Here is a 27903-nt window from a genome sequence, read left to right on the forward strand (position 1 = left end):
TCGTCCCTGTCCCTCACGCACCTCCCGCCCTCGGCAAATCTCGCGAGATCCCCGCCGGATCACGCGCCCGCGCGCGCCGCCGCGGCCCAGCCCGGGGAGGGGTGGGGGGGGGAAACAAAAAAAGGGCGGAGCCTCCGCCCCGTCGCCTCACGGCTCCGTCGCCATCTTGTTTCTCGGCCGCTCAGCGCTCACTCCGCTCCGGCCGCCCCCCTTTTTCCCCCCGCCTCCCTTCGGCCGCACCGGAGGCAGCGCGGGCAGCGGGCGGAGAAGGCGGAGGTCGCGGCGCCGGCCGCCCCGGTGAGTGCGCGGGGAGCGCGGCGGGGGGGAGGCGGCGGCGGCGGCGGCCCGTGAGGGGGCGCGGGGCGGGGGCGGCCCGAGGGGTCGTTACGGCACCCCCCCCCCTTCCTCACCAACGGCTGCGTTGCGATTGGCTGGGATGCGGCGCGCCCGTTGATTGGCCCGCGGGGGGGGGAGGCGGGCGCGGGGAGACGGACGCTGATTGGCCGGCGTGGTGCGGACCGGGGAGAGGACAGCGAGCGGACCGTTGTCCCGCGCGGGCGCGGGGTTGGGGGCAGGGCGGCGGGGCCGGGGCAGGCCCGGGCGGGTTCGGGACCGGCCGCACAGGGGACCCCCGTCCTGAGAGCCGGGACTCAGGGCCCGGGACCCCCGTGCCGGGACTCGGGGCTGGCAGCGCCCCGCGGCCGGCGGGCAGAACAGAGCGCGGACTTTGCCGGGTGGGATCCACAGGGCCGCCACAGGGGATGTGCTGTGGTTCCTCAGACGTGGAAGGATCCAAAGCCGAGGTGGATAAACAGCGTGGTCTAGTGAAACGTGTCCCTGGCCATGGCAGGGGTGAAATGGGATTGAGCTTTAAGGACTCTTTCACCTTAACCGTTCCTGGTTGTGTGATTCCAAGGCAGGTTGTGATCCTGACCTATCTGAGAAGGGATTGGGAGAGGGTAGAGAGGAGTTCGGATGTTTAGGTTTGATTTTAGGAAGAAATTCTTGGCTGTGAGAGTGGTGAGGGGCTGGAATGGATTTCCCAGAGAAGCTGTGACTGCCCCTGGATCCCTGGAAGTGTCCAAGGTCAGGCTGGATAGGACTTGGAGCAACCAGGGGGTGGCACTCAGTGATGTTTAAGATCCCTTCCAGCCCTTAACATGTTATCATTCCGTGGTTCTGTTTCACCAATCTTTGGGATTTTTGCCATGCAAGCCTTGAGAAGCTTCTTCAGGCTCTGTCAAAGCATTTGGCAAGAAGAGAGGCAGGACCATGACAAAGTAGTTGAGGGTTTCTGGTATTGTCCTGGGCGTTGTCAAAAACAACAAGAGCTGTGAGAACACCTTTGGTCTTCCTAAATCCTGCTTTTTCTTCTGGAGCTGAGGGAATAAAAGAAATTCTCCCAGGTAACCGGTAAATCCCAGGGCACTGCCAGCAGTGTGGGTGTGGCCTCTGGATAAGCAGGAATTCTTTAGGCCTGGGTGGGATTTCATTCAGGTGGGTTCCTGATGCAGGTGTTTTGAGGGGTGTCAGGGCAGCTTTGGGGTGCCTGAGCTGTGTCCCAGGGCCTGGAGCTCTGGCAGATTCCAGGTTGCTCACAGAAGTAGAAACAATAGCCCTGGTTACTTCAGGAATGTGACTTTCCAAAGCATTTCTGAGCCATTTCTCTTGGTGAGTGGAGTATTTTCGATGAATTTAGGAATAAATCTTTCTTTTCTCCATTGCTGTCTGAGCATGGACAATTCAAAGCCCATGAGCTCGTTATCTTTTCTGCCAGCCCTACAAACCAAACCATCAAACTTCCTTGGCAACATCCTGGGTCTTTCCTTAGGTTTTTTTCCTTAAATGAGGGTCTGGTTTTGGACAGGGCTGTTCCTACTGGGGCTGTTTGTCCTGGTGCTCTGTGACAGGTGCTCTGTGTCACACCTGCCTCTGGCATAACCAGGGACAGGATCCCAGGGAAGGCCTGGAGCTGTTCCAGGGGGGATTTAAGGTTGGATTTAGGGGAGGGTTCTGGGGTTCTTGGTGCTGGGGCACTGCCCAGGCAATGGGAACATTCCCAAGGCTCCCAGAGCTCCAGGAATATTTGGACAACATTCCCAGGGATGCACAGGGTGGGGATTCTTCAGGGGTTGGATTGGATGATCCTTGAGGATCCTCAGGATAGTCCATGTTTCTGGGATCCAGCAGAATCCCTGACTGCTCATTCCAGCTAGGAATAGATGTGATCCCAACGCTGACCTGGAGCTGGGCATTTTTCCTGACTGGCCTCATTAGTTTGTGCTTGATCAATGTAAATCCTGTTTGTCCAAGCACATTTCCACGGGAGTCACGAGCAGTGGAAATTCCTAGAAGTGCCTCAGAGAGGCAGGTGACACCTACAGGGTTCAGAACATTCCTTTCTCCCGATGTTTTCCCAGGAATTCTGCAGTTATGGAATGGTTGGAGTTGGGAGGGACCTTAAATCCCACCCAGTTCCATGGGCAGGGACACCTCCCACTGTCCCAGGTTGCTCCAGCCTGGTTTGGACATTTCCAGGGATCCAGGGGCAGCCACAGCTTCTCTGGGAATTCTATTCCAGCCTCACAAGAAAGAATTCCTTCCCAAAATCACATCCCAACTGTCTGTGCTTTCAGAGCGAGAACAGCTGCAATGATTGAAATAAACCCTTTAGGGCTTCCTAAATTAGTTCAGTGAGGTTTTTCCATAAATGAAAATGCAGGTCTTCCCAAAATTAATTTCGATTTTTTTTTTCCTCCCCACATATAAACCCATTACTGGAGAACTTCCTAAAATTAATTTGATTTTTTTGTTTTTCTCCCCACAAATAAACCCTTTACTTCAGGTCGTCCCCAAATTATTTTGGGGTTTTAATCACCCCACAAATAAACCTTTTACTGTAGAGCTTGCCAAAATTAACCAGCTTTTACTATCAGGAGGAATTATTAACCACTCTGTGAGCATCAGAGTCATTCCCTAGCACAGCAGAGCAGCTTTAGGTCCCTTAGGATTTGCCAAGGCACAAGGGAATGTGTTTGGCCAGTCAGAACCCCTTGGAATTCCAGAATTCCAGCCAGGCATTCCTCTGTTCTGCAGGAAAGGTGCTGGGTTTGTTTTTCTTACCACCCAAAGTACCTCACATAATTCCAATAATCAGAATTCCGCAGCTTCCAGGCCCTGTTTTTTATCTGACGAATGCCACAGGAAGAGAACAGAGTGTATTTATGGTTTTTTAAGGCTGTGTTTTAACCAATTCTATTCCCCCAAATCATCAGGAAGATCTATTTTTTTAAATTAATCTCTCCTCGTTATCAGATTCAAAGTGATTTAATCCACAGGACTGGTCAAGGCTTGGCTGTGCTTCCCAATATTTTTTGCCCCTGGATAATCCTGTCAGCAAGAAATTATACCTTGGATTTTGAGCTGTAATTCCATTGGGGTGGTGTTGATAAAAGTGGGATTTGTGCATCCAGAGGTTAAAATATCACCAAGTTTCCACAGCTTTTTTTAATTGTGGGTCATTCCCAAATTCTCATCCCATCCAAGTGCTGCTGGAGGGGGCAGACTGAGGCTGTGTGTGATGAAGAAGACCAAAGGGAAATTATTGTTGTTGGAGGTGAACGCTCCAGCCACGCTTCCTGCCGGGAATTTTGCTGGGATTCATCCTGCCCAGGGCTTGGGAGCTGGAAAAGCCTCCTCACTTTTATTTCATTTTTCTTTTTTCCCCTCATCCTGTGGAATGTTTGTGGTGCAGCAGGGAGAGCTGCGGGATCCCCATCCCTGCTCCCGGTGGCTCCCAGGTTTGACAGCAGGGTGGGAATGTTGTCCCCGTTCCACCGGGAAGCACCAACCCGGGATTTGGGCCACGAGGGATGCAGTTCTGGGATCCTCAGGACAGGACGAGGAGCTCTGGAGAGAGTCCAGAAAGGATTTGGGGTCTGGAGCATCTCCCTGATGAGGAGAGGCAGCGGGAGCTGCTTTGGCTGTGGCCCTGCTGGAATTAATTATTCCTGAGAAGCAGCAGATTTGTCCGAGCTCAGGGATCATTGTGAGGAAAAACTGGGAGAAGGGGAAGGCTGGGAGAGAGTCCCATCAATCCATAAAATGTCCCCAAGGGGGGGTCAGAGATGGCGGCAGGCTCTGTGCAGGGACAGGACGAGGAGCAGTGGGCAGAAATGAAAACACAGCGAGTTCCAGGCTCCCCCTGAGCAAGGACTGCATTCCGTGAGGGAGACGGAGCTGGAACAGCCGGAGGCTCCTTCTGGGGACATCCCAACGCCACCTGGAGCTGTCCCTGTGTCACCTGCTCCAGGTGACCCTGCCTGGGCACGGGGTTGGACTGGGTGATCTCCAAAGCTCCCAAAATTTCTGGAATTCCGGGATCCGACCGCGCGCGCTCCCGCCGCGCCTCGCGCACGTGCGGCCCCGCGCCCCGCCGGGAAGGTGTGGCGGGAACCGCCGTGATTGACAACCGCGCGGACTAATCAGCGGCCGCCTCCTCCAGCGACCTCGTGCTTTTGAATAGGAGGCGAGGCGGCCAATCGGGGCGGGGCTGGGGGGCGGGGCTTCCCTGACCCCTGCGGCCGCCGCTCAAGGTAACTTTAAAGCAGGAAGCGGCCGGCGAGGCTGCGCCGCGGCGCCGACCAATGGGCGAGCGGGGCCGGGGAGCGCGTAGCCAATAGAAGAGCGCGGCCGCGCGGCGCTCAGCCAATAGGCGCGGGCGAGGGGCGGGCCGGGCGCGCGCAGCGGGGCGCGCGGGGCCGCCGCCGTTAAAGGGGCCGCGGGCACGGCCCGGCCCCGGGAGGGGGGGGGGCGGGTCGGGCTCCGCTGCTCCCGGGGTCACTCAAAGACAAAGCCATGGCGGGGAAGCCCCGGCCGCGGGCACGGCCGGCGGTGAGTCCAGGGCGCTGCCGCTGTGGTGGCGGCGGGTGGGCGGACGGCCCGGGCGCCGGGGACAGGCCGCGGCGGTATGGGGAGGACGGGATGGGGGGGGGGGTGATGCTCGTGAGTCCCGGTATGGGAGCGGGGAAACGCGGCGTGACGCGCCCGGTTCGGGATTTAACGCTAAACCCTCAGTGCTCCCCACCGAGCCACCCCCAGCTCGCGTGAGGACAGCGATGGTCGGGGACAAAGCGGGGGTACCGCGAGCACAACGGGGGGCTCCCCCCCGGTACCCTCGGCCTGGCTCCCGAGGAGGCGACAACGGAGCCGCGACAACACCGCCCCCCTCTTCCCCAAACTCCCACCGCGTGCGAGTTGTCCGCTCTTTGGTTGTCGTTTTTTGTGGGGAACTCGGCGGCGAAGGTCACGGGAGCGGCTGTGGGGGAGAAGCGGGGGGCGAGCGGTGCCCCCCGGGGCCCCCTCAGGAGCTCTCCGGGCCGGCCTCGCTTTTCCCGAACGCCGCAGCACAACTTGGAGCGGGGCCTGCACCGGTGACCTTGAAATCCCAGCGCTCCGAGCCGCCGCTCTGAAGGACAAAGTTTGTTTGCGGCACTTTGGACCGAAAAAAAAAAAAAAAAATTAAATAAGGAGGTAAAACAAAAAAAAAAAAAATAACGTAGCCGAGGGCATCGAGGACACGGGGGATGGGTGGGAGGTTGGAATTGAAGTTGGGTTTTGGCGAGTTCAACGCGGGTGTTGCTGCTCTTCAGAGATGCTCTTCCCTCTCAGGGTGAAAAAAAAAAAACCACTTTTTTTTTTCCCCCCCACTCATCCTCTGACCCTAAAAGCGCTTTTTGGAAAGTTGAGGAGAATTAGAACTTCTCGTGAGGGTCCTTGAACCTGAGCTTCACGTCCTGTCAGGATTTCCTTGCTTCTTTCCAAATGCCATTTTTGAGGTGTTTTAATTCAAAAAATTCAAATTCCCAGCATCTCATCTCGGGCTTGTTGAACTTCTTGGCGTTGTCACAGTTTTAGCGTGAGGAAGGGAATGAGAAGAGAAATATCCCCAAAAATCAAATTTGAATAATTGAGGAATTTGGAAGGAAATTCTGGAGCGGGCTGTGGACCAGGATCGGGAAATTTGATGTGATCGTGAAGGTCATTATCAGCATCTTGAAGCAAAAATAAAAATATTTTAATATATTTCCCTTGAAATTAGGATAAATCCAGCTTTTGAGTGTTGGCAACCTGCAGCTCCCAAAACTGAGAATAAAAATCCTGCCGAAATCTTGGTTCCACCCAATATTTGGAATATTTTGATTTTGCAGGAGGCTGGGTACGAGTAGGTCCTGATAGATTTTCTAGGTCAAGAGCTGCTGGAAAAACCTGGGAAACGTGAAAATTGATTTATTATTCCAGGTTTTTTTAAATTTTTTTTTTTCCAGCTTTCGATGAGCAGGAAGGTTCCATTTTAAGGAGTGAACTTTGGGTGTCCCTTCTGCTCCAAAGATCTCAATTTTTTTTCTTAAAAGATCTGAATTTTTTGAGAAAAAAACCAAAAACGTTCTCAAAAAATCAGATTTTTTTGTTGTTGTTTTCTAGAAGCTTGATATTTTAGTTTTATTCTCTACTTGAGTTGGCTCTTTTAGCTTTATTCTCTAAGAGTTTGATTTTTTTGTTTTATTCCTTAATAGTGGGATTTCTTAGCTTTACTCTCTAAAAGTTAGATTTCAAAATTTTATTCTCTAGGGGTTTGATTTTCTGGTTTTACTCTCTATATGAGTTTGCTTTTTTAAAATGTTTTCTTTCCTATTAATTTCATTTTAAAGTTTATTCCTTATGAATGAGATTTTTTAGCTTTATCCTCTAAAAGTTAGATTTTTAAATTTTATTCCCTGTGGATTTGTTTTTTTTTCAGTTCTCTATGGGTTTGATTTTTTTAAATTTTATTCCCTGTGAATTTGATATTTTACCTTTATTCTCCAAGAGTTTGATATTCCTCTTTTATTTTCCCTCAGTTTGATTTTTTTTCTCCCTTGATTTTTTTTTTCCAGCAGTTTGCTTTCCCAGGATGCTTTTTCCTGTAAATTTTTATTTTTTTTAGTTTCTCCTAAGATTTTAACCTGAAATTTCCAGCTTGGAAAACAACCCTGGTGCCACTTCAGTGAGCGTGTCACCCTTGGGTCACCTTTCACTAAATTTGGATTTTATTTGATTTAATCAGGCTAATATCTTGGATTTATATAATGGTGGTGACATCTGTATTTTAATTATGTTGGCTCATGAGGTGGTTTCTTCATTTCAGGGTGTAAATGAATTAAATTTGGTGAGTTTTGAACCTAAAAATCATGAATTGTATACATTTTTAATCTCCTTAATTAGTTCAACTCTTTAATTATGATCAAGAATAATTGACTTTTTATTTCAGAGGGTTAAAAACCACAGCAAGAACAAAGTTCAGGACATCTCCAAAGCATCTTGGAGGTTTTAAAAGGAGATTTTTTGGGGAGTGATTCCCAAAAGGTGAAGGGATTTTTCTTGTGCTTTTAAATTTGGTCACTTCGTGCTCAAAGCAGAGCAGAAATTTTCAATTTTTGTGCTGTGAAGGTGGGAGATTTGAATATAACACCAAAGTATTTTTATTTCAATCAAAGAGTGGAAAAAAATAAGAAATTAAACCATCCTGGCTGCCTGTTGAGCACTTCAGGTTGGGTTTGATTTAAAACTTCCATGAAAATAATTAATTTCATCTTTTGAGTGATACCTTTGGATGATTTAATTTATAAAATGGAGTGAGGACAGTGATAGGAATAATGAATATTCTATGGAATAATAGCATTCAATAAATATTTATCAACACACACAAAAATAAGTGAATTTATTTAAATACACAGAGCCCTTCCACACCCTAAAATCGTTTATTTCTCCCAAAATTCCCTGGGATAAGGAGTTGGAAATTGGGATCCAGGTCCCTCTTTGCCCATTTTGGGGCTGGCTCAGTGAGAGGATGGCAGCAGAGGGAACGTGGGGGAGGATTTCTGGGATTTGAAAGTGCAAAAAAAATCCTAAATATTCCTTGGAAAAGCAGCTGGGAAGCACCTGGAGTTGATTTTTTCACACAAAGTTTTGCAGCCTGAACCTCAGTGCAGCATTTAATTCTTGAAATAACCTTTCAGCCTCTTAAAAATTAGGTTTAAAATGTTTAAAACTTGGGGGTTTGTGGTGGGTTTTTGTTTTGTTTTGTTTTGTTTTGTTTTGTTTTGTTTTGTTTTTTATAAGCAGAATTTCAGCCTCCCCCGAGTTTGTGTCCATCCCCTTTTCCCAGTTTTCTGTTGGATTTGATAACATCATTTTATAGGATGTTTTTTGATAAATAAATCAGTGTTAAACGTAAAAAGTCTTTAATTATTCCAGTTGGTTTTAATTTTTTTTTTCTTTTTTAAATTTATTGTCTGTCCTTAGTGCCGGGAGTTTTGATGTTTTAATAATTACTAATTTAATTTATTTAATAATTAAATAATTACTAATTTTAATAAGTGGAATGATGGTGGTGCTGTGGGTTCAGTGCTTAATTAGCTTTAATTATTAAAGTTTTTTTCCTGCTTCTTTTTTTTTTTTTTATTGTGACAAATTTGGAAGCAGGAGAAGGATTTGGGATAAGGGAGGAAATGGATTTCCAGTGCCAGAGATTTTTGGGATGGAATTCCCAAAAAAAAAAAAATCTGTGGCTGCCTCATCCCTGGACAACCTGGGATAGGGAAAATTCTCCTTATCCATGGTAAGGCTTGGGGAAAAAAAAAAAAAAAAAAAAAAGGGATTTAAATTCCCTTAATAAATGATTTATGGGTTGGGATTTCCTCAGGTCAATCCCAAACCCCACCCTATAAATAAATCCTTTCCCAGGTGTTGGTTTCCTTCTGTCCCAGTGCTTTTCCAGGGAATATTTCCCATTTTTGGGACACTGGGATGAGTCCCTGTGGATGTTGCTGCTCCTTGGATGGGGTTGGTACCTGGTACCTTCCAGCCTGGCTCTTTCCAAACACAATTCCCAGGATTTTTCCGTGGAATCCTGCAAAAAAAAAAAAAAAAAAAAAAATCAGGATTTTTTTTTTTTCCCCCCCTAAAAAGCAAAAAATCCAAAGCCAAAATCCATTTCCAAAGCATTTTTATCCTTATTTGAAGCCCTAATTTTAGGATGTTGAGGCAAAATTTTTTGGGATTTGTGCTTCATTTCTTTGGGAGCTTTCATGGTTTAGCAGTTTTTTGGGATCCTTGCATGGAATGTGCTCCTTTTTCTCTGGAAAGCAATGGCATTTTCCTCCTAATTGTGGGAATTTTGTATTGAAAGGACCTGGAATATTCCCAGGTTCCAAGGATTTAGGAATTTTTATCCCTAAATATTTTTTACCAATGCAGATCAAGGTGAGGGAGATCCAAATGCAAATTAAATCCTTATTGGAATATTTTTATCCCTGTTTTTCTTAAAAATACTTGGAATATCAGTCTGTGGGCAGATTCCATTCTAATGCAAATAATTGTGGAAGAGTCAGCAAGAAATGTGTCAGTCACTGAATTTCCAGAGGTTCCTTCACCTGGAATTCTTCCTGCCTTGCTCTGGGATTGAAAATAAAATTCCCTGACCTTTTTTCCTTGTCAGAATTGCCTCTGGCTCTTCCCACTCCCAGATGGCTGGAATTAAAATACAACAGTTCCTTGCTTTCCTTGGGAAGTGTGGAATTAATATAAAACCATTCCAGGTTTTCCTTGGGAAATGTGGAATTAAAATAAAACCATCCCAGTTTTTCCTTGGGAAATGTGGAATTAAAATAAAACCATCCCAGTTTTTCCTTGGGAAATGTGGAATTAAAATAAAACCATCCCAGTTTTTCCTTGGGAAATGTGGAATTAAAATAAAACCATCCCAGTTTTTCCTTGGGAAGTGTGGAATTAAATTCCTTGGGAAGTGTGGAATTAAAACCATTCCAGTTTTTCCTTGGGAAATGTGGAAATAAATTCCTTGGGAAGTGTGGAATTAAAATAAAACCATTCCAGGTTTTCCTTGGAAGTGTGGCCTGCAGGATTGTCTGGCATGACCCCTTAGTGCCATTTTAGGGATGCTCTTTCCTTTGGAATGGTGGATTTTGGAATTTCTGGCCAGTTCCTGTTTCTGGGTGGAACCTGCTCGTGGGTCACCGTGGGATGGGAAAAAAAAGCCACACAAAAATCCTGGATATCATTCCCTGTGGGAAATCCTTTCAGATTGATTTTCCATCCCTGCTCTGTGTCGTTCCTGAACATTCTGGAGCTGCTCTGGGTGTTTGATGTTGGTGACTCTCCCAGAATTCCCAATCCTTCCAAGCTGTCAGCAGTTCCTGCTGTGCTCCTGGAATTCCCAGGGGTTTCTCTAACTCAAGAAATTCCAGTTCACACAAACTGGAATCACTTGAAGTGTTTTTATCCCAAAGTTTGATCCAGACATTTATTGAGGGGGGGGAAATTTGGTGTGAGGTGGGAGCTGGAAGTGTCCCCAAGGATGGGGACAGGGAATGCTGAGTGTCCCAAGCCCTCACCTGGATTAGGGACAGTCTGATCCCAGAGATTTTTCCCTTTGTTTTCACCTGTTTGCAGAGATCCCAGATTCCCATGGAGATCCTCTGGAATAAATGGAATAATCAGCAGATTTGTTACACCTCAGGTTAATCACCCATTTGGAAAACGGCTTCAATGAAAAGATTTTGGAATTTGGATCTCCCTGCCTTTGCTGTCCTGCATTGTACAGACTCTTAATTCCTCCTGTTGATCCTATCCAAGGAAAAGAAGGATTTGAAAACTGCTGGAAAGGCACAAAATGACACTTCAGTGTTAAACAGCCACGGAAGCAAATGGTTACTGTACTTTTTCTGCAGAAAAATAAACTTAATTTAAAAAAACAAAAAAAAAAAAACAACAAATCAGGAGGCTGTGAGACCTGGGCTGACATTTCTTCTGATGGTTTTCCAGAGGGATTAGCAATTTGCTGAATTCCTGGGACATGGAATCATGGCCTGCTTTGGGTGGGAAGGGACATTAAGGATCACCCCATTCCCCCTTCCCCTATCCCAGCCTGGCCTTGGACACTTCCAAGGACAAGACTTCTCTGGGAAATCAATGGGAATTTCTTCCCAAGCTCTAACCTAAACCCATCCATCTGTAGCCATTTTTCCTGTTCTCCCTCCTTGCTCATTCCTGTTTTTTTTTTTTTTTCTTTTTTCTTTCCTTTTTCCCCTGTCCCAGGTGCCACGATGTCCACGGATGGTGGCTTTGGCACGGCCGGGAGCAGCGATGCCCAGCAGAGCCTCCAATCCTTCTGGCCAAGGGTGATGGAGGAAATCAGAAACCTCACCGTGGTGAGCATGCCCAGGGATCAAAGGATTCCCAAAAAAAAAAACCAAAAAAAACACAACCAAAAAAAACAGGGAAAAGTTCCTGTCAAAGCTGAGCTGCTCAGCTTGAACGTGTTCCTGCTCGGGGATCTGGGGAATTGTTGTTTTGTTTTGTTTTGTTTTGTTTTTTGTGGGATAATGTGGTTTTAGGAAGTGAGGATTCATTGCCCAAGTGAGGAGAGAGGTCTAAAAAAGTGGAGATGGAAATGGAATTGGAGCAGAGTGATAAAATCATGGAATGGTTTAGGAGGTTTAGGAAGTGAGCAATAATCATCCAGCTAGGAGGGATCTCCAGAAAAATGGAGACAGAAATGGAATTGGAGCAGAGTGATAAAATCATGGAATGGTTTAGGAAGTGAAGATTCATTCCCCAAGCTAGGAGAGATCTCCAAAAAAATTAGAATTGGATCAGAGTGATAAAATCATGGAATGGTTTAGGAAGTGAGGATTCATCTCCCAGCTAGGAGAGATCTCCAAAAGAATGGAGATGGAAATGGAATTGGAGCAGAGTGATAAAATCATGGAATGGTTTAGGAAGTGAAGATTCATTCCCCAAGCTAGGAGAGATCTCCAAAAAAATTAGAATTGGATCAGAGTGATAAAATCATGGAATGGTTTAGGAAGTGAGGATTCATCTCCCAGCTAGGAGAGATCTCCAAAAGAATGGAGATGGAAATGGAATTGGAGCAGAGTGATAAAATCATGGAATGGTTTAGGAAGTGAAGATTCATTCCCCAAGCTGGGAGAGATCTCCAAAAAAATTAGAATTGGAGCAGAGTGATAAAATCATGGAATGGTTTAGGAAGTGAGGATTCATTCCCCAAGCTAGGAGAGATCTCCAGAGAAATAGAGACAGAAATGGAATTGGAGCAGAGTGATAAAACCATGGAATGGTTTAGCTTGGCAGAGATCCTCAGGATTATTATCCCTGTCCCTTGGGAATCATTTCCCTGGCCCAGGTTGCTCCAAGCCTGATCCAGCCTGGCCTGGAACATTCCAGGGAATGTTCCCTCTCCGAGGTGGAGCAGCCAAACCTGCAGCTCCTTCCAGGCTGAGCTAAAAGTTCTTTTATCGGGCTCAGGGATGGCCATGGCTGCATCCTGGGGAATTCCTCTTGGGAGGGAGAAGAGGTGGGATTCTGAACCAGCTACAGGTGTAAAAGGAGCTGCCAGAGGCTCTGTTAGGTACCAGAAAATGGAGGGATTTGAGCATAAAGCTCACATTGTGCTGCTGTTCATATTCTGAATTCCAAACCCGTGAGGGAACCCTTGTCCACACCAAGTTTTTACTGTCAAAATACACCTCAGACTTTTCTCTCTTCCCTAAATTCCCCGTTAATTCCAATTTTGTGAATGAATTTTTGAGTTCAGGCTCCTGCCCTAGTCCAAAACCACCTCCTTTGACAGCCCTGAAGTGTTGAAATACTCAAATGCCAAGTGTGTCATTATCAGGTGCTTTATTAAATTAAAGACATTTGATTTAAAAAATCCCACCTAGACTGACAATAACAACTGGCCTAAGCAACTTGTGGGGTTTTTTTTTCCCATCCCCACAAGAAGTGTGGGAACAAGGGCACGTAATAAAAAAGACTTTTGAAGAGAGAGTGATGGATTCCTCTGATCTAAAAATCAATCTCCTGGTGCTTTTCATGCAGCTGAAAACAAAAAAACTTCAAGTTTAAGCCAGGCTCTTCAAAATAAATTTAAAAAAAACACAACCCAATCCACCAGGCCCAGCATAAGCTGCTTTTTTATTATTATTATTATTTTTTTTAAATAATTTTTCTGTGTGCAGATTGATTAAAGAAACAGATGTAGAAATTTGTATGCATAACCAGAATTAATTACTTTGCTCTTTCAGCACAGTGAATTCTTGTGTTGGGGAGCTGGAGTTTGATCTCCACATGAAAGGAGTTTTATTACTCATCTTATCAACTATGGGCAGCTTAATTTTTGAACTGTCAGTGGGATCTATTTATTGCTTTGCCAGCTCAGGAGTCACTGGAAATGGAGCTGAGGGCAAGGAGGGGATAAAAAAGAACAGGAAAAGATCCCAGTGCTGTGGGATCCTCAAATCCTGAAATCCATTCTGTTGAATATTATTGAAATCTGAATATTTTATACTGAATATTATTGAAAATTGCTCCTGGGAATGTGGATGAGAAAATTCTGTTGGTTTCTGAATTTTGGAGAAGTGAGGGAAGGAAAAAGGAGAACAGGAAAAGATCCCAGTGCTGTGGGATCCTCAAATCCTGAAATCCATTCTGTTGAATATTATTGAAATCTGAATATTTTATACTGAATATTATTGAAAATTGCTCCTGGGAATGTGGATGAGAAAATTCTGTTGGTTTCTGAATTTTGGAGAAGTGAGGGAAGGAAAAAGGAGAACAGGAAAAGATCCCAGTGCTGTGGGATCCTCAAATCCTGACATTTATTCTGTTTATTATTAAAATTGCTCCCATGGATGTTGCTGTAAAATCTCTGTTGATCCCTGATTTTTTTTTTGAGTTTTATTTCCTGTCTGCTTTTGTGGGAGTTTTATTGTGGTTAAAATACAAAAAAAAAAAAAAAAACAAAACCAAAACCCAAGAATAAACAATGTTTAAAGAAGGGAAGGAATCCTGGAGAAATAAGGACCAGGCTTCAGCATTTCAGCTCCACAAGAGGCTTGTGGAGACAACGAGGCCAAATTTGGAGAAAAGAAAAGAAAAAAATTTGGAATTGTTGTCTTGAGGTTTTTCCTGCTGGTTTGGGGCCAGTCCTGTTTCCCTTTCCCCACCTTCTGATTTATGGCTGCCTTAAAGGAATCAAAGGAAATTTAATTTTTAATGATTTTTTTTTTTTTTTCCCTAAATCTAAATATTTTTTTAATACTTTTTTGAACTGTTTGTGTCTCCTCAGAGTTCATCAAAGTTGAAATTTAATGTTGCAGATGAGAAATTTTGCCCTTTTCAGCTTTTTGTGATGGTCAGAATTCACGAGGCCCTTTTAAAAAAATAGCAAAAAAAATCCCCCAATAATAACAACAACAAAAAAAACCACATTTTTTGGGGTATTTTTCCATTAAATCCCTTCACTTTTTTATTGGTGGTCCCTGAGCTTGGTGTGTGTTTAAGGACAGGTCCCAGCCCTTTTATTGCCCCAAATCCTTCAAAATTCCACAATTAAATGAATCCCAAATTAATTCTGGTTTGCAGCAGGAACAGCACATTCAGGTTTCTCTGCAGAACGAGGCACAAAATTCTGATCAATTATATATATTTCTATAAAATAATATGTATAAATATTTATAAATACGCTGGATATTAATTAAATTAAATGCTCCTGATGAAATGCTGGCTGGGCCATGCACAAAATCCACATTTTTCTTCACTGGAAAAGAAGCACAGAAGAAAAATTCTGAATAAAAACCAACATTTTCAGCATTTTTTTCCCTCTCTTTTGTTTCCCTAACACATCCTACAGTGCTTTTTCCCTGGAGAAATGAGTTTCTCATTATTTTATTATTATTTTCCTATGTCATTTTTTTGTTAAGAAAGAAAGATGATTATTATTATTATTTTTTTTTAAACAAGTCTTTTAATCATTCTTGATGCAACCTCAACCTTTCTCCCTTTTTTTTGTTTTAAGAGGTTCCTGACAGGAATACACTGAATTAATTTAATTTATTTTAATCCCACTTTTTGTTTTCAGGGAAAGGAAAAATCTCTCCAGGGAATGTGTGGCTACAAATTTGGGCTCAGTAATGTCTCAGGGTGGGATAATCCAAGTTTCTAAACCACCATTCCTGACTGAAAAACAGGGAGAAATCCACCTAAAAAAAAACCATAAACCTGATCTTCTCAACCAGGTTTTTAAAACCAAAATTGGGATTTGGCAACAGAGAAATAAAAATAAAACCAGGATTTCATCCAGTTCTGGTTTATCTTCCTTTTTTTTTTTTTTTCTGTGATTTTTTTTTTTTTTTGGTAAATTCCAGTGATTTCTTAGCCCAAGAAACATAATTGAGATAGTTGTTTCAAATATAAATAGGTGGATAAATGTGTGACACCAGAAACATTGAGGAAAACTTCAGTTTGGAAGTGAAATAATAAATATAAATATAGATATAGAAGTATAAATAAATATAAATATAAGTATAAATAAATACAAATATAAGTATAAATATAAATATAAATATAAATAAATACAAATAAAGATATAGATATAGATATAAATATAAATAAATAAAAAATAGAAATAAAAATAGAAATAAAAATAAATAATAAAAATAAATAAAAAATATAAATAAATTATAAAATAATAAATATAAATATATCTAACAGAATAAATATATCAATATAAAACACAAAAAAAAGAAGAGATTTTCCAGCCCTCAGCAAAAGCTGCCCCACCCCACCTGTAAGAGAATAAATCTGATTTTAGCCAGATCAATTCTAGAAAACACTGATTGTTTTAATTTTTATTTAACCTTTATTTTCAGTTCAATATCAGTTAAAAAAAAATAAATAATCTCTCAAATCTCTGTGCAGAAAGATTTCAGAGTTCAGGAGCTGCCCTTGGCTCGGATTAAGAAAATCATGAAGCTGGATGAGGATGTGAAGGTAAATTCAGATTTTATTTTTTTTTTTTTACCTGGGATTTATCATCCTGGAAAAGGATTTTTCAAATGAACCCTCAGTGTGTCCCCCTGAATTTCCAAATCCTTTCTGGACACTGCCTGGTGCCAGAATTGAAATGGAGAGAGGGCAGAAATTTGGGATAATTGAAGGAGTTGGGATTTTGGGAAGGAATTTGCAGTTATTTCAAATTAAATGTTCAAACTGGGGTTTCAAATGAACCCTCAGTGTGTCCCCCTGAATTTCCAAATCCTTTCTGGGCACTGCCTGGTGCCAGAATTGAAATGGAGAGAGGGCAGAAATTTGGGATAATTGAAGTTTTTGGGATTTTGGGAAGGAATTCCTCCCTGAGAGGTTGTGGTTGCCCCTGGATCCCTGCACTTGTCTGAGCTGAGCTTTGAGCTCCTTTCCCAAACCATTCCACAACCCAATTCCATGAATTTACACCCTTGATCCGTGAGGAACGAACCTTTCAAACCAAATTTTAGCCACCCAAGACTCTTCTTGATGATCTTAACTCAGTCAGACCTGAGGAAATCCTGAAATGAAAATCCCCCCCCCCCCCCTCCAAATTCACATTTAACCTCCCCAACAAAATTTCCTCTTGGTGCTGTCAGAACGGAGTGTTAAAATTAAAATAAAAATTAAAATAAATAAATAAATAAATAAATTTCAAATTGACAACAATCTCATTTTCTGGAATTGAATGTAATTTTCTTTTTCAGATGATCAGTGCAGAAGCCCCTGTGCTGTTTGCTAAAGCTGCTCAGATTTTCATCACTGAGCTGACCCTGCGAGCCTGGATCCACACAGAGGACAACAAACGCAGGACCCTGCAGGTAAAAGAATTCCCAAAATCCCCTCTGCTCCCAAATCCCTTCCCAAATCCTCATTCCCATAACACCAACCACATTTTGTACACAGCAACCAGTGTACAAACTGCACACACTGCAGCTTTTTTTTTTTTTTTAATTAATTTAATTAAAATAAAATAAAAATAAATCTCCGTCTCTCACCTGTTGGGGAAAAAAAAAAGAACTCTGTGCAGCTGCAGCTGTTGGATTTTTGGATGGTTTTGTGGTTGTGATCTAAATTTGCAGAGGTTTGGGTTGTGGAGGTGAAAGTAAAAATGTAACAAAATGCAGATTATTGGCTCCTGTAGCTTGAGAAGGCCTCAATAATATTCATTTTTTTCATAGTGGAAGAGTAAAATAAAACTTTTTAAGGTGTTTTAATGGAGGAAAAGAAGAGGTTTTCACTTTTAGTCGTCCATATTGAGCAGAGCTACTGGAAAATGCAACAACCATTAAATCAGGCCTTCAAGTCATGGGAAAAAATTGGGATATTCAGGCCCACATCAGCTCTCCTGATGCAGGAATTGCTGATTTAGGGGTGGGCACCCACAACTGATATCCATTAAACTGGGATAAAGTTACTAAAAACCTTTTTTTTTTTTTTTATTGCACATTTCGGAGAATTTGCTCAGCAAAAATCTGAATTTCCATCAGCTGCGACCTGCAGGAGACATTTCCCCCTTTTTCCTTCAGTTTTAATCACCTCTTAATTTCATTTATCCATTGCCAAAGCAATCCTGAAGCTGAGGAATGTTTTTCCTTTTGTTTGTTTGTTTTTGTTTTTTTTTTTTCCAGAGGAATGACATTGCCATGGCAATCACCAAGTTTGATCAGTTTGATTTCCTGATTGATATCGTCCCCAGGGATGAGCTGAAGCCTCCAAAAAGGCAGGTAAGACACAAAATTATGGAATTTTTTGTCCTCTTGGTGAAAACAAAGGTGATCCAACAGCACAGATTTAAACACGAGGTTTGTTCCTCTTTTTGGTGGTTTTCAGCTTCTTAAATTCTTAAATTTCAGCTTCTTAAATTCCTAAATAAAACGTAAAAACCAGAAATAAAAATAAAAAACACTCGAGTTTTTATGGAAATAAGAGTTTGATTGGAGATCCACACAAATTCTCACCAACAAAACCAAACCAAACTCTTGAACAATTCTGATCCCAAACGACTCCGGTGAGTAAAATCGACCTTAAAAAAAAATAATAATAATAAAAAAGAATGTATTTATCTACATTTTATGACTTTTGGGTTGAAAAATCCCCTTTCCTGCATCCTTTGGGGCAGTCAGTGCCTCTGTAAACATCCTTGACTGGAAGCTGGAAGGTGCTGGAAGGAGCTTTCAGTCGGATGTTTACAGCAGCAGGCTGCTGCTCTCAGCTGAGCTGCAGGAATTCCTCATCCCTTTCCCTTAAAATTTCCCTGCTGGATAAAAATCTCTGAGTTCTCCCTCAAAACTTTGTTTGGATAATTCTGCTCCTTGCTCCTGCAATCAAAAAAATAAAATAAAAAAAGAAAAAGATAATTTTTTAAAACAACTCATCTCTGCTGTTTCGGAAAGTTTGCAGCGTGGGAAATCCACACTGGGATTTGGGACCCCGTGGAACATCTTGATTTGGAAGTTTATCTCTGAAATGGATTTATTTTTTTTTTTTTTCCTCTTATTCCATTCTTAATCCTGGATAGCATGGAAAATTCTGTCTGCTCTGAGTGTACAGAGCAGCATTCCCACTTGGATTTTGTGCCTGGAAGTGTCCTCGTGCTGCTCCTGGAGTGACAATAAAAGGAGGGAACAGGGAATCCTCACCTCTTCTTTTGGGATGCTGCCCTGAGCTGGGTTTAACTTCCCATCCTGATTTCCAGGATCTAGAAAACAAGGAAAACACTTTTCCATGTCTCTAATATCTAGGAGAGTCCATCCTGCTGCTCCTGGGGGTTAAAATCAGCATGCCAGGAGTGCTGGGAACTCGACCTAAAATAGAAATATCAACATAAATCCTCGTGATTTCTCCCAAGCTCATTAGTATGGTGTTAATTAAAAGACAAACCAGTCCCTACAGCTGCTCTTCTTTAACTGGAGTTTCTTGGAAATCCACCTTTTTTTTTTTTTTTTTTCTTTTTTTCCTTGAGGTGCCTCATTCCTGTACTTCCTGTTTTTAGCAGTGCACCATGTTTGGGAGGAAGAGCATTCCCTGAGTCTTCTCCTTGCTTGATTCACATCAGGACGTTGTGATTACAGAAATTTCAAGCTCTGGAATCCAAGGAATTCCTGGAGCACTTGAGGAGTGTGTTACAGCATCTGGGATAACGTGTCCTGCTGATCCATCCCATCCAGGAAATCCTAGGGACTTTTTGAGGGAAAATGAGGTTGGGGAGATGTTCCTCACCCATCTGTGACCCCTGCAGGATCACCAGGAATGCTTTTTCCAGCAGGAAAAGTTTAACAGAAAGCAAGATGTCCTCTAGGAGTGTAGGTTAAGGATTTACAGGGAAAATCCTGTGGAAAAGTGGCTGCCTGTGCCTGGATTTTTGTTTCTGTTTTTTGGCTGGTGCTACAATCTGTATTTTATCTCTTAATTTGACAAGGCAGTGTTGGTTCTTGGAAGAGCTGGGAATGAAATCCTGGTGTTGTGGTGCTCTGGGAACTCCAGTTGTGGCTTGGAAATAAAAGATGGCAAACTGGGATAGGAGGGAGTGGAAGCAGATTTGGATTTAAAGCTGTTCCTCCCTAGGATTGAAGCTGGAATAGATGCTCAGAAAAGGACTCAGTTGCCCAAATTATTTCAGGATTCAGCTGGAATTGGGGATTGGAGCACTCCAGAAATATCCCAAGGACTGGGCTTAGCTCAGCTCTTCAGTGCCTGTGGGTTCCTGGCTCACTGCAACTGGTGAAGATATATTTTAATTTATTATTACTCCTTCCTTCAGAGGAATTAATGAGGGGAATGGGAATCACAGGGATCTGCAGGAGCAGGAAGTGTCGTGTTCGGTGGTGGCTGTGATGACGTTTGCCCTGAGAGCCAGGCTCAAAGTTGAGCCAGCTGAGATCAGTTCAATCTTCAGGATGTGATTTTCTGCTGGGAAACCTCCCAGGAGTAACTCCTGCGTTGTTCTGCTCCCCAGAAAACATCTTCTAAGCCAACAAACTCCTCTCTCCAGCCCAAAACCCACCCAGACTTGCTCCTGTTTGATGTGAATTTTCCTTTTCCTGCCCAGCTGGATCAGCTGAAGGGGAATCCACGAGCAAGCCTGAGAAAAGCAGGGATTGCAGCAGGCTGTTGGAGTGGCAGTGTCCCATGTTGTAGCACGTGTAAACATCCTACACTCTCAGCTGTGAACTCGAGGTGGCTGGGAGAGGATTGTTTACGCCTTCTGCCATGGAGTGAACGTCTGGGAGCTGCATCTGCCCTCATCTAGCTCAGCAATTCTGATCCTGGGCTATTTACATCCCATCATCTCTGAAAATCCTGGAATATCGTTGATCCTGAGGGGGTTTTCTGTCCTGAGATGAAGGAGAGCAGCGTTGCTGCTGCCAGGGAGGCAGAGCAGAGCCTCTGGTTCTTCCCACTGCTGAGATCTCTGCTCCCACAGCAGGGAATGCTTGTCAGCCTGGAAAAGCTGGCTTTAAATAAATAACTCCAGGCACGAGAGCGAGCATCACATCCATGACTTTTATTCCCAGGGCTTTGATATCAGAGCTCGGTGGAGGGTTGGGAACACAGCTCAGGAGAGGGGTTGGTGGCAGAGGAGGCTCTGACAGTTCTCCTGGGGCATTTGCAATTCCCCCTGTGCTGGAATTCACCCATGAGGAAGTTCCATGGCTTTCAACTGTGGTGATTTTATTAATTTCCTCCTCCTCACGGTGACCTCAGCAGCAACTCCACGTTAGACACACTTTATTGGGAACATTCCTGATTTCCATCGAGCCGGATAAACCAGGTTTTACCAGCTCAGACTTGGTTTAACTGTGCTGGGTGAGCTGTTGGAGCCCCTGTTTGTGTTTGGGGGGTGGGGGGGGAATATTTGGCCGTGGGGCGGGCAGGTGCCAGGTTCCCATCCCAATTCCCAATGTTCTCCTGCAGGAAGAGGTGCGCCAGGCCGTCACCCCGGCCGAGCCCGTGCAGTATTACTTCACCCTGGCCCAGCAGCCAGCAGCAGTGCAGGTCCAGGGCCAGCAGCAGGGCCAGCAGACCACCACGGCCACCACCACCATCCAACCGGGCCAGATCATCATTGCCCAGCCCCAGCAGGGCCAGGTGAGCCAGCCTGGGGAAATGCTCAGGAACATCCATGGAAATCATGGGTTTCATCCATGGGTTGGGTTGGGTTGGGTTGGGTTGGGTTGGGTTGGGTGGAAGGAAAAAAAGGAAAGAAGGAAATGGAAGGAAAGGAAGGAAATGGAAGGAACTTAAATCTCACCCTGTTCCATGATCAGGGACCTTCCACTGTCCCAGATTGTTCCAATCCTTGTCCTGCCTCACCTTGGACACTTCTGTGGGGCAGCCTCAGCTTTTCATGGCTAAATGGGATTCCTGGGTCAGATCCTTCAGGAAAGGACCTCAGCCAGGCTCTGAGCCCCCTCTGTGGTGATTTCACCTGGGTCTAGGACAGGCTACCTGCCCCAACTCCAATCCCAGCAGGGCCAGGTGAGCCAGGGAAATGCTCAGGGATGGATTGCTCAGGAACATCCATGGAAATCATGGGTTTGATCCATGGGATGGGATCATGGGATCATGGGATGGGAAGAATTTAAATTTCACCTTGTTCCATAATCAGGGACCTTCCACTGTCCCAGATTGTTCCAATCCTTGTCCTGCCTCACCTTGGACATTTCTGTGGGGCAGCCTCAGCTTTTCATGGCTAAATGGGATTCCTGATCCTCCAGGATCCTCACCCAGGCTCTGAGCTCCATCTCTGGTGCTTTAATCTTTAAAATTTGTGGGTGTAGGACAGGCTCAGTCTGCCCAAATCCTGCCATCTCATGGATTTTCCACCTCCTGCATCCTCATCCTTGTTTTGTTTTTTTTTTTTTCGTTTTTTTTGTGCAGACCACCCCTGTGACAATGCAGGTGGGAGAGGGGCAGCAAGTCCAGATTGTGCAAGCCCAGCCCCAGGGCCAGAGCCAGCAGGCTCAGAGTGGCACAGGGCAAACCATGCAAGTGATGCAGCAAATCATCACCAACACGGGAGAAATCCAGCAAATCCCGGTAAGATTCAGCCAGGAGGAAAAGTGGAAAAATCCCCCTGAGTAAATTTGTGAGCATGAGGCTTGTTTCTGTTTGCTTTGTTAACTGGCAGAGGAAGTTTGGATTGAGTGGTGTGGTTCCTGCACTTAGGAAGACCAATCAAGTGTGACATGAAAGGGGAAATAAATCTTAATTCATTTAGTCCAGACTCATTGCCCACCCCAAACGCCTTCCCCTGAGTGAAATAATTTGGATTAGGAAGCAATGAATCAAATACTTTCTGGCTAAACCTCAGTTCTTTGCCACAACCTGGTTTGAATAAAAGAGAATTCATTTCTTTTGCCTTTACTTGGTTGTGCCTGTGCAATCTGAAATCATGGCCTGGCAGGCTGAGTGGGAAAGGTGCCATCTGGGAGTTATTAATAAACTTTGATGTTACAAGAAATATTTCTCCAAAATATTTGGAGCTGATTGGAGGAACGGCTTTGCAGAACCAGGAGATACCTCCTCACTTCTACATCAACCTTAAAAATGGGATTTTGGGTGCCCAACATAACCCAAACTTTCTGAAATGTGTCCTAAGTAAACACAGTAGTCAAAAATAAAAATCACATTAACTTAGAATCACAACAAAGCTGTGGCTTTTGGTTCCCAGCTGGAAAATATCACACCTGTTAGAAAAAATTAAAATAAAAATCAGCCAGTTCTGTGTTCCAGAACCCAAAGGTCACCCAGGGCCAGACATTTCACTTGGATTGCAGTTTTTCTGTGAAATCAGAGCTTGCACACAGGTTTTGCCTTTCCAGCCTTGCTGAGCTCCCTCTGCTCGTGCTGTGCCAGAGCATCTTGGAAAGGGTTTGGATTGGGGGAGCTGCCAGATTTTCCAGATCTTTTCATCTTCTTGAGTCTTCAGCTGATTCCTGCTGCCTTGAGGTGTTGATCAGGAAGGAAGAAATTCCCAAATTGGCTTTTTTACTACAAGGAACCCTTTTTCTTCTCTGCATTTCCTTGACCATTTCTTTTGGTTTTTTCTTTCTTTCCCATTTCTTTTTTTTCCTTGTTCTTCTTTTTCCATTTCTTTTTTCTCTTCTTTTCCTTGTGAAAATCTCTCTGAGAGGCTTGTTCCTCAAAGAATTGTGGAAGGAGATCTCCAGTGGATCCTCAGCAAGAAAAGAAAAGCTCAGATTTGTCTCTAGGGAGTTCTGGAACTACAGAAAGGGGCTTGGACATCTCTTGGGAGAAACAATTCCTTAGAGAGGAGCTGTTCAGGGCCAAAACCTCCTGAAGAGAATCCAGGGGGATCCTTTGGGAAGTGATCCTGTGGTTTTGGAGGGCTTTTAGGGTCTGGTTTTGACCAAGAATTTGCTTTTTCCTCCCTTTTTCCTGAGATTGTGGAAGAACAGGGATCTGTGGCTGCTCCTCAGGAGCTGCCAGGGCCTGGGATGTGGAATCTTTTTGGGAATACCTGGGAACTCTGACAGCTCCAAAACTGCAAACCAGCAGTGTGGGAGCAGTGTGGAATGGAATAATCCCAATTCCCAGCTCCCCATCCAGCACAGATCCTGTTTGGCTGCAACCAGGAGGATTCTTCTGTTGAAGAGCCACAGTTGGTGCTGAAGGAGCTTCCAGCAAGTGAAATAAAATAAAACTTGGAGAAGAATTTGGATTTGGCTCCACAAAATTCCAGTCCTTAATCCGTTCTGCTCTTCTTGCTTTGCTTTTCTTATTTTTTTTTCTCTTATTTCCTTTCACTTTTGGCATCTTCTGACAGCTCTGAGGGGGCTCAGCAGAGAATCTTGGATCACCCAAATAGAGCTGGAAACTCTCTCTTGAAACTGGAATTGCCTCTGGAGTGCTGGGAGCATCTTACTCCTGGTTTTCCACATGTTCCTGGTGCTGTGCATACTCCCTGATGCTCTTCATTCCAGAAATAAAGTGAATTTTATTTTTGAACAGAGAAAAACTGGGAGCAAACCCATCCATTAAGTGATAATTGTGAATTTTATGTTAAATTTTGTCTTACCCAGCCCTCATTTTGGGCAGATTCTTTGAAGTTTCCTCTCCTTGCTGCAAGAACTTTTCCCCAAATCTCTTCCACCATAATTTAATGATATAATTAAAACCTAATCCCCCAGCATGGAAAACTTGACCTCCCTGCAGATCTCAATGCAGAAATCAATTTTTTAATTAAAATTTTGTTGCTCAGGGGGAGTTCTATTTGCTCTTGAAATAATTGTGAAGCTTTCAGACACAAGTGGGGGAGTTGGTGGCTTTTGTGAAAATGCCAGGACCACGATCCAGGCACTTCTTTATCAGTCAGAAGTTTTTTAGAGTGTTCTGTGTGTTCTTTCCCCTTTTAAAAAGAAAAAAACAAACCAAAACAAAACAAAAAAAAATTTCTTTGTTATAAAATTACCCTTAAAACTGTGAATCCCAATGTTGTAAAGTTCAATAAGAGAAGGAAAACCCAGCAGTGGTATCTGTAACATTTCTATTGCTCTCAGGTGTTTATTAACAGTTTTACCTGTTTTTTCTTCTTGTCCCACATTCCCAAGCATCCAACCTCCCAAAATTTAGAGGATTTGGGGAATAAATTTGGGGTTGAATCTCTCACATGAAGCTGACACCTGAAAGCTGAGCCTCTGCCAGGTGTTGGCAGAGAGCTGCCTTCAAAGCTTCCAAAAATATCTTTGGGGTTTGCCATCTCTGCTGGCTTTATTTATGGGGAAAATTCCTGTTTATTCCTTTTTCTTTTTTTTTTTCCTTAATTTTTGACAGGATAGGATTGATGGGGGGTGTAGGATATGATTTGCTGCTGCCAGCTCATAAATGTGAAATGCTGCCTCAAAGGAATAAAACAATTCTCATAACCAAAAATGCTCCCAAATCCCTAAAAAACCAAGCCATTAATAATGCTTTAGCTACTAACTGACCCCTCCCAGCTTGGAAAAAAAAGGAGGAATGTGATGCCTTAGGGATACCCAGGAGCTCTGTGCCCTGGGATTTTGCTTTTAGGCACCTTTTTGATGATTCCTGCTTGGGGAAACCTTTCAAAATTCCGTGAAGCTCCGGGAGGAAATCTCCGCCGTAACTCCAGTGATGGAATCGAGCAGGGAATTTTGGTGTGTGTTCAGGGTTCAGAGTGACCTGTTTCATTTTCTTTCCCTGCTCCCCTCCCTCCACCTGTCTCCAGGTGCAGTTGAATGCTGGCCAGCTGCAGTATATCCGCTTAGCCCAACCCGTGTCAGGCACCCAGGTAGTCCAGGGGCAGATCCAGACGCTTGCAACCAATGCACAGCAGGTATGCACTCCACAGGGCTGCCTCCAAGGCTTCTTCCCCGAATTCCAGGGGGGTTTCGACCACCTCTTGGGTTAGGATTCCTACTTTTCTTTTCTTCCTGTTTGTCAGAGTTTATTTTAAAAAAAAAAAAAAAATGAAGGAGAGTAGCAGAAACCTCCTTTAGGTGTCTGTGAGAGGTGCATGCACAGCTTGTGTGTGTGTGTGTGTGGCTCTGGGTGAAGCTCCTGCTGCTTCTCAGCTGCTTGCAGGTAACATTTTGGGCTCATCAACCTTTTTCTTTTCCTTCTCCTTCTTGTTTGGGTGAGGGAGGAGCCGTGCACCGAAGACAGAACGTCGCCTTGAGGCTGAGGGATCCTTCTCTGCCTTCCTGCTGGCCTGGAGGCCACCTTCTTGTCGGGGGAGGCAGAGAGGATGTGGTTTTGGGGTCTGGAAGGACCTGGTTTGGTCTGGAAGGACCTGTTTTTGGGGTCTGTTTTTGGGGTCTGGAAGGACCTGCTCTTGGGGTCTGGAAGGACCTGGTTTGGTCTGGAAGGACCTGTTTTTGGGGTCTGTTTTTGGGGTCTGGAAGGACCTGCTCTTGGGGTCTGGAAGGACCTGGTTTGGTCTGGAAGGACCTGTTTTTGGGGTCTGTTTTTGGGGTCTGGAAGGACCTGCTCTTGGGGTCTGGAAGGACCTGCTCTTGGGGTCTGGAAGGACCTGTTTTGGGGGTGTGTTCTTGGGATCTGGAAGGACCTGCTCTTGGGGTCTGGAAGGACCTGTTTTTGGGGTCTGTTTTTGGGGTCTGGAAGGACCTGCTCTTGGGGTCTGGAAGGACCTGTTTTGGGGATCTGTTTTTGGGGTCTGGAAGGACCTGCTCTTGGGGTCTGGAAGGTGGTGTTTGTTCTGAAGGTGTCCGTGGCTGCCGTTCATCTCGCGATTTGGGGTGCTGGAAAATGAAAAAAATCTCTCCCCAGGCAGCATTAGGATGGTGGGGAGGGGCTGTGACCCTCTGGGAAGGGCTGGCAGTGATCAGCTGCTTTTATCTCTGTAGATAACACAGACAGAGGTGCAGCAGGGGCAGCAGCAGTTCAGCCAGTTCACAGATGGCCAGGTAAGAGCTGTGGGTCACAAGGGGCACAGGGACCGTCCTAAACCTGCATTTTTTTTCTTATAAAGCAGGATAAGGGGAATGTTGGGCCAGTCTAAATTCAGGTGGATTCTTAATGTTCTGCTGCTTTTGCTCTGAATTAATCCAGTGCCCGGCACTAAATCCTGAGCAATTGAGGAATAAAAGTTTTAACATCTGGATGTTCCATAAGTAGCATAAATCGTGGAATGGTTTGGTTTGGAGACACCTTAAAGCTCATCCACTTCCAACCATGTGAGGGACACCTTCCACTATCCCAGGATGCTCCAATCCTGGCCTGGGACACTTCCCAGGGATCCAGGAGCAGCCACAGCTTCTCTGGGAAACCACAGAGCCCTGATGTGAGCCTGGGAATCAGGAATTCCCAGAAAGACTTTGGTGGGAATTGGCAGCAGCTGATGGTGGGTTTGGGGTTTTGGGACCGAATCTGGGGGGTTCTGGGTGTGCTGAGCACTGACAGAGGTTCCTTTGTGCCATTGTGTGTCTGCAGCAGCTGTACCAGATCCAGCAGGTGACAATGCCCGCGGGCCAGGACATCGCCCAGCCCATGTTCATCCAGTCCAGCAACCAGAGCTCGGACACCCAGGCCACACAGGTGACAGGGGACTGAGCAGGGACCTGGTGACCCGTCCCCAAATCCCAGCCCGGGCACCTCTGCCAGCCCCAGCTGGGCCGAGGAGCACAGCTGGGAGTGAGCCTGCAGCAGGCTCTGCCATCTCCACCTCGCTCTGCTGGCTATGGGAATATCCTGAATATCCAGAATATCCAGCAGACTCTGCCAAGAATGCAATATTTTTATTTTCCAAACCGATCTTTGTGTATCCAGCTGCTTTTCCAAACCCTGAGAGAAGCGATCCGAAGGGATTTGGAGCATCTCATTGAACAAATGTGAGAAATGTTTTTATTTCTAGGAAAATCCTGAGGGTACTGCTCCTGTCAGAGCTCTATTCCTGCTGTTCTGTTTGTATTTTTTTTTTTTTTCTGGATAGAGCTAGGTTTGGTCCTCCCATCTCAGTGGGTTTTAGGGATTTTTTTTTTTGGGGGGGAAGAGTGTGTGTGGTTTAGATTTTTCCCTCCTGCCTCCTTTTTTTGGAGCATTTGCTGTATGCAGGGAATAGGAGGAGGAGGAATTGAAGTGAAACAAAATAAATAAAAACATTCCTTGTATTATGATTGTATTTTCTAAAGGCAAAAAAAAAAAAAATCCTTGAATTTGGCTCCTGGATTCCAGAAAAACTGATGGAATCTGGACAAAACCCCATTCCTGCTGTTACCTGTTGTCCTGGCTTTGGTCCATGCATGTAATATAAGCTTCATAAAAGGAAATAAATTTGCTTTTGTCAGATCCTGTGTGTGTGCTGTCCCATGAGATCCAGGGCCAGGAACAGCCTGAATCCCTGGAAATGTCACACCTGGAGCAGGGGAATCTGCCATAGGATCCCTGGACAAGGGGTTGGCTGAGAGCTCAGGTGGTGTGAGAGGTTTTGGGGTAAATATGTGAAATTTAACACAA

General features: G+C 44.6%; 1 protein-coding gene across 5 annotated transcripts; it reads left to right on the top strand.

Annotated features, from left to right (window-relative positions):
• NFYC (nuclear transcription factor Y subunit gamma) lies at positions 1-27759 on the top strand. 5 transcript variants are annotated; one of them, XM_062509285.1, is made up of 10 exons: positions 1-297; positions 11155-11267; positions 15838-15909; positions 16650-16763; positions 17574-17669; positions 20860-21033; positions 21826-21984; positions 25157-25264; positions 26295-26354; positions 26881-27759. In XM_062509285.1, exons 2-10 carry the CDS (start codon positions 11163-11165, stop codon positions 26998-27000), a joined length of 1008 nt encoding a protein of 335 aa, XP_062365269.1. In that variant the 5' UTR covers positions 1-297; positions 11155-11162; the 3' UTR covers positions 27001-27759. The 5 variants fall into 5 exon arrangements, with proteins under 5 accessions (XP_062365269.1, XP_062365272.1, XP_062365273.1 ...); XM_062509288.1 differs by having other exon boundaries at positions 26884-27759; XM_062509287.1 differs by lacking the exon at positions 1-297 and adding an exon at positions 4881-4893.
• Positions 27760-27903: the final 144 nt, after the last annotated feature.

Source organism: Cinclus cinclus, chromosome 26 (assembly GCF_963662255.1).
Source record: "Cinclus cinclus chromosome 26, bCinCin1.1, whole genome shotgun sequence".
In the NCBI taxonomy this organism is placed as follows: Eukaryota; Metazoa; Chordata; class Aves; order Passeriformes; family Cinclidae; genus Cinclus; species Cinclus cinclus.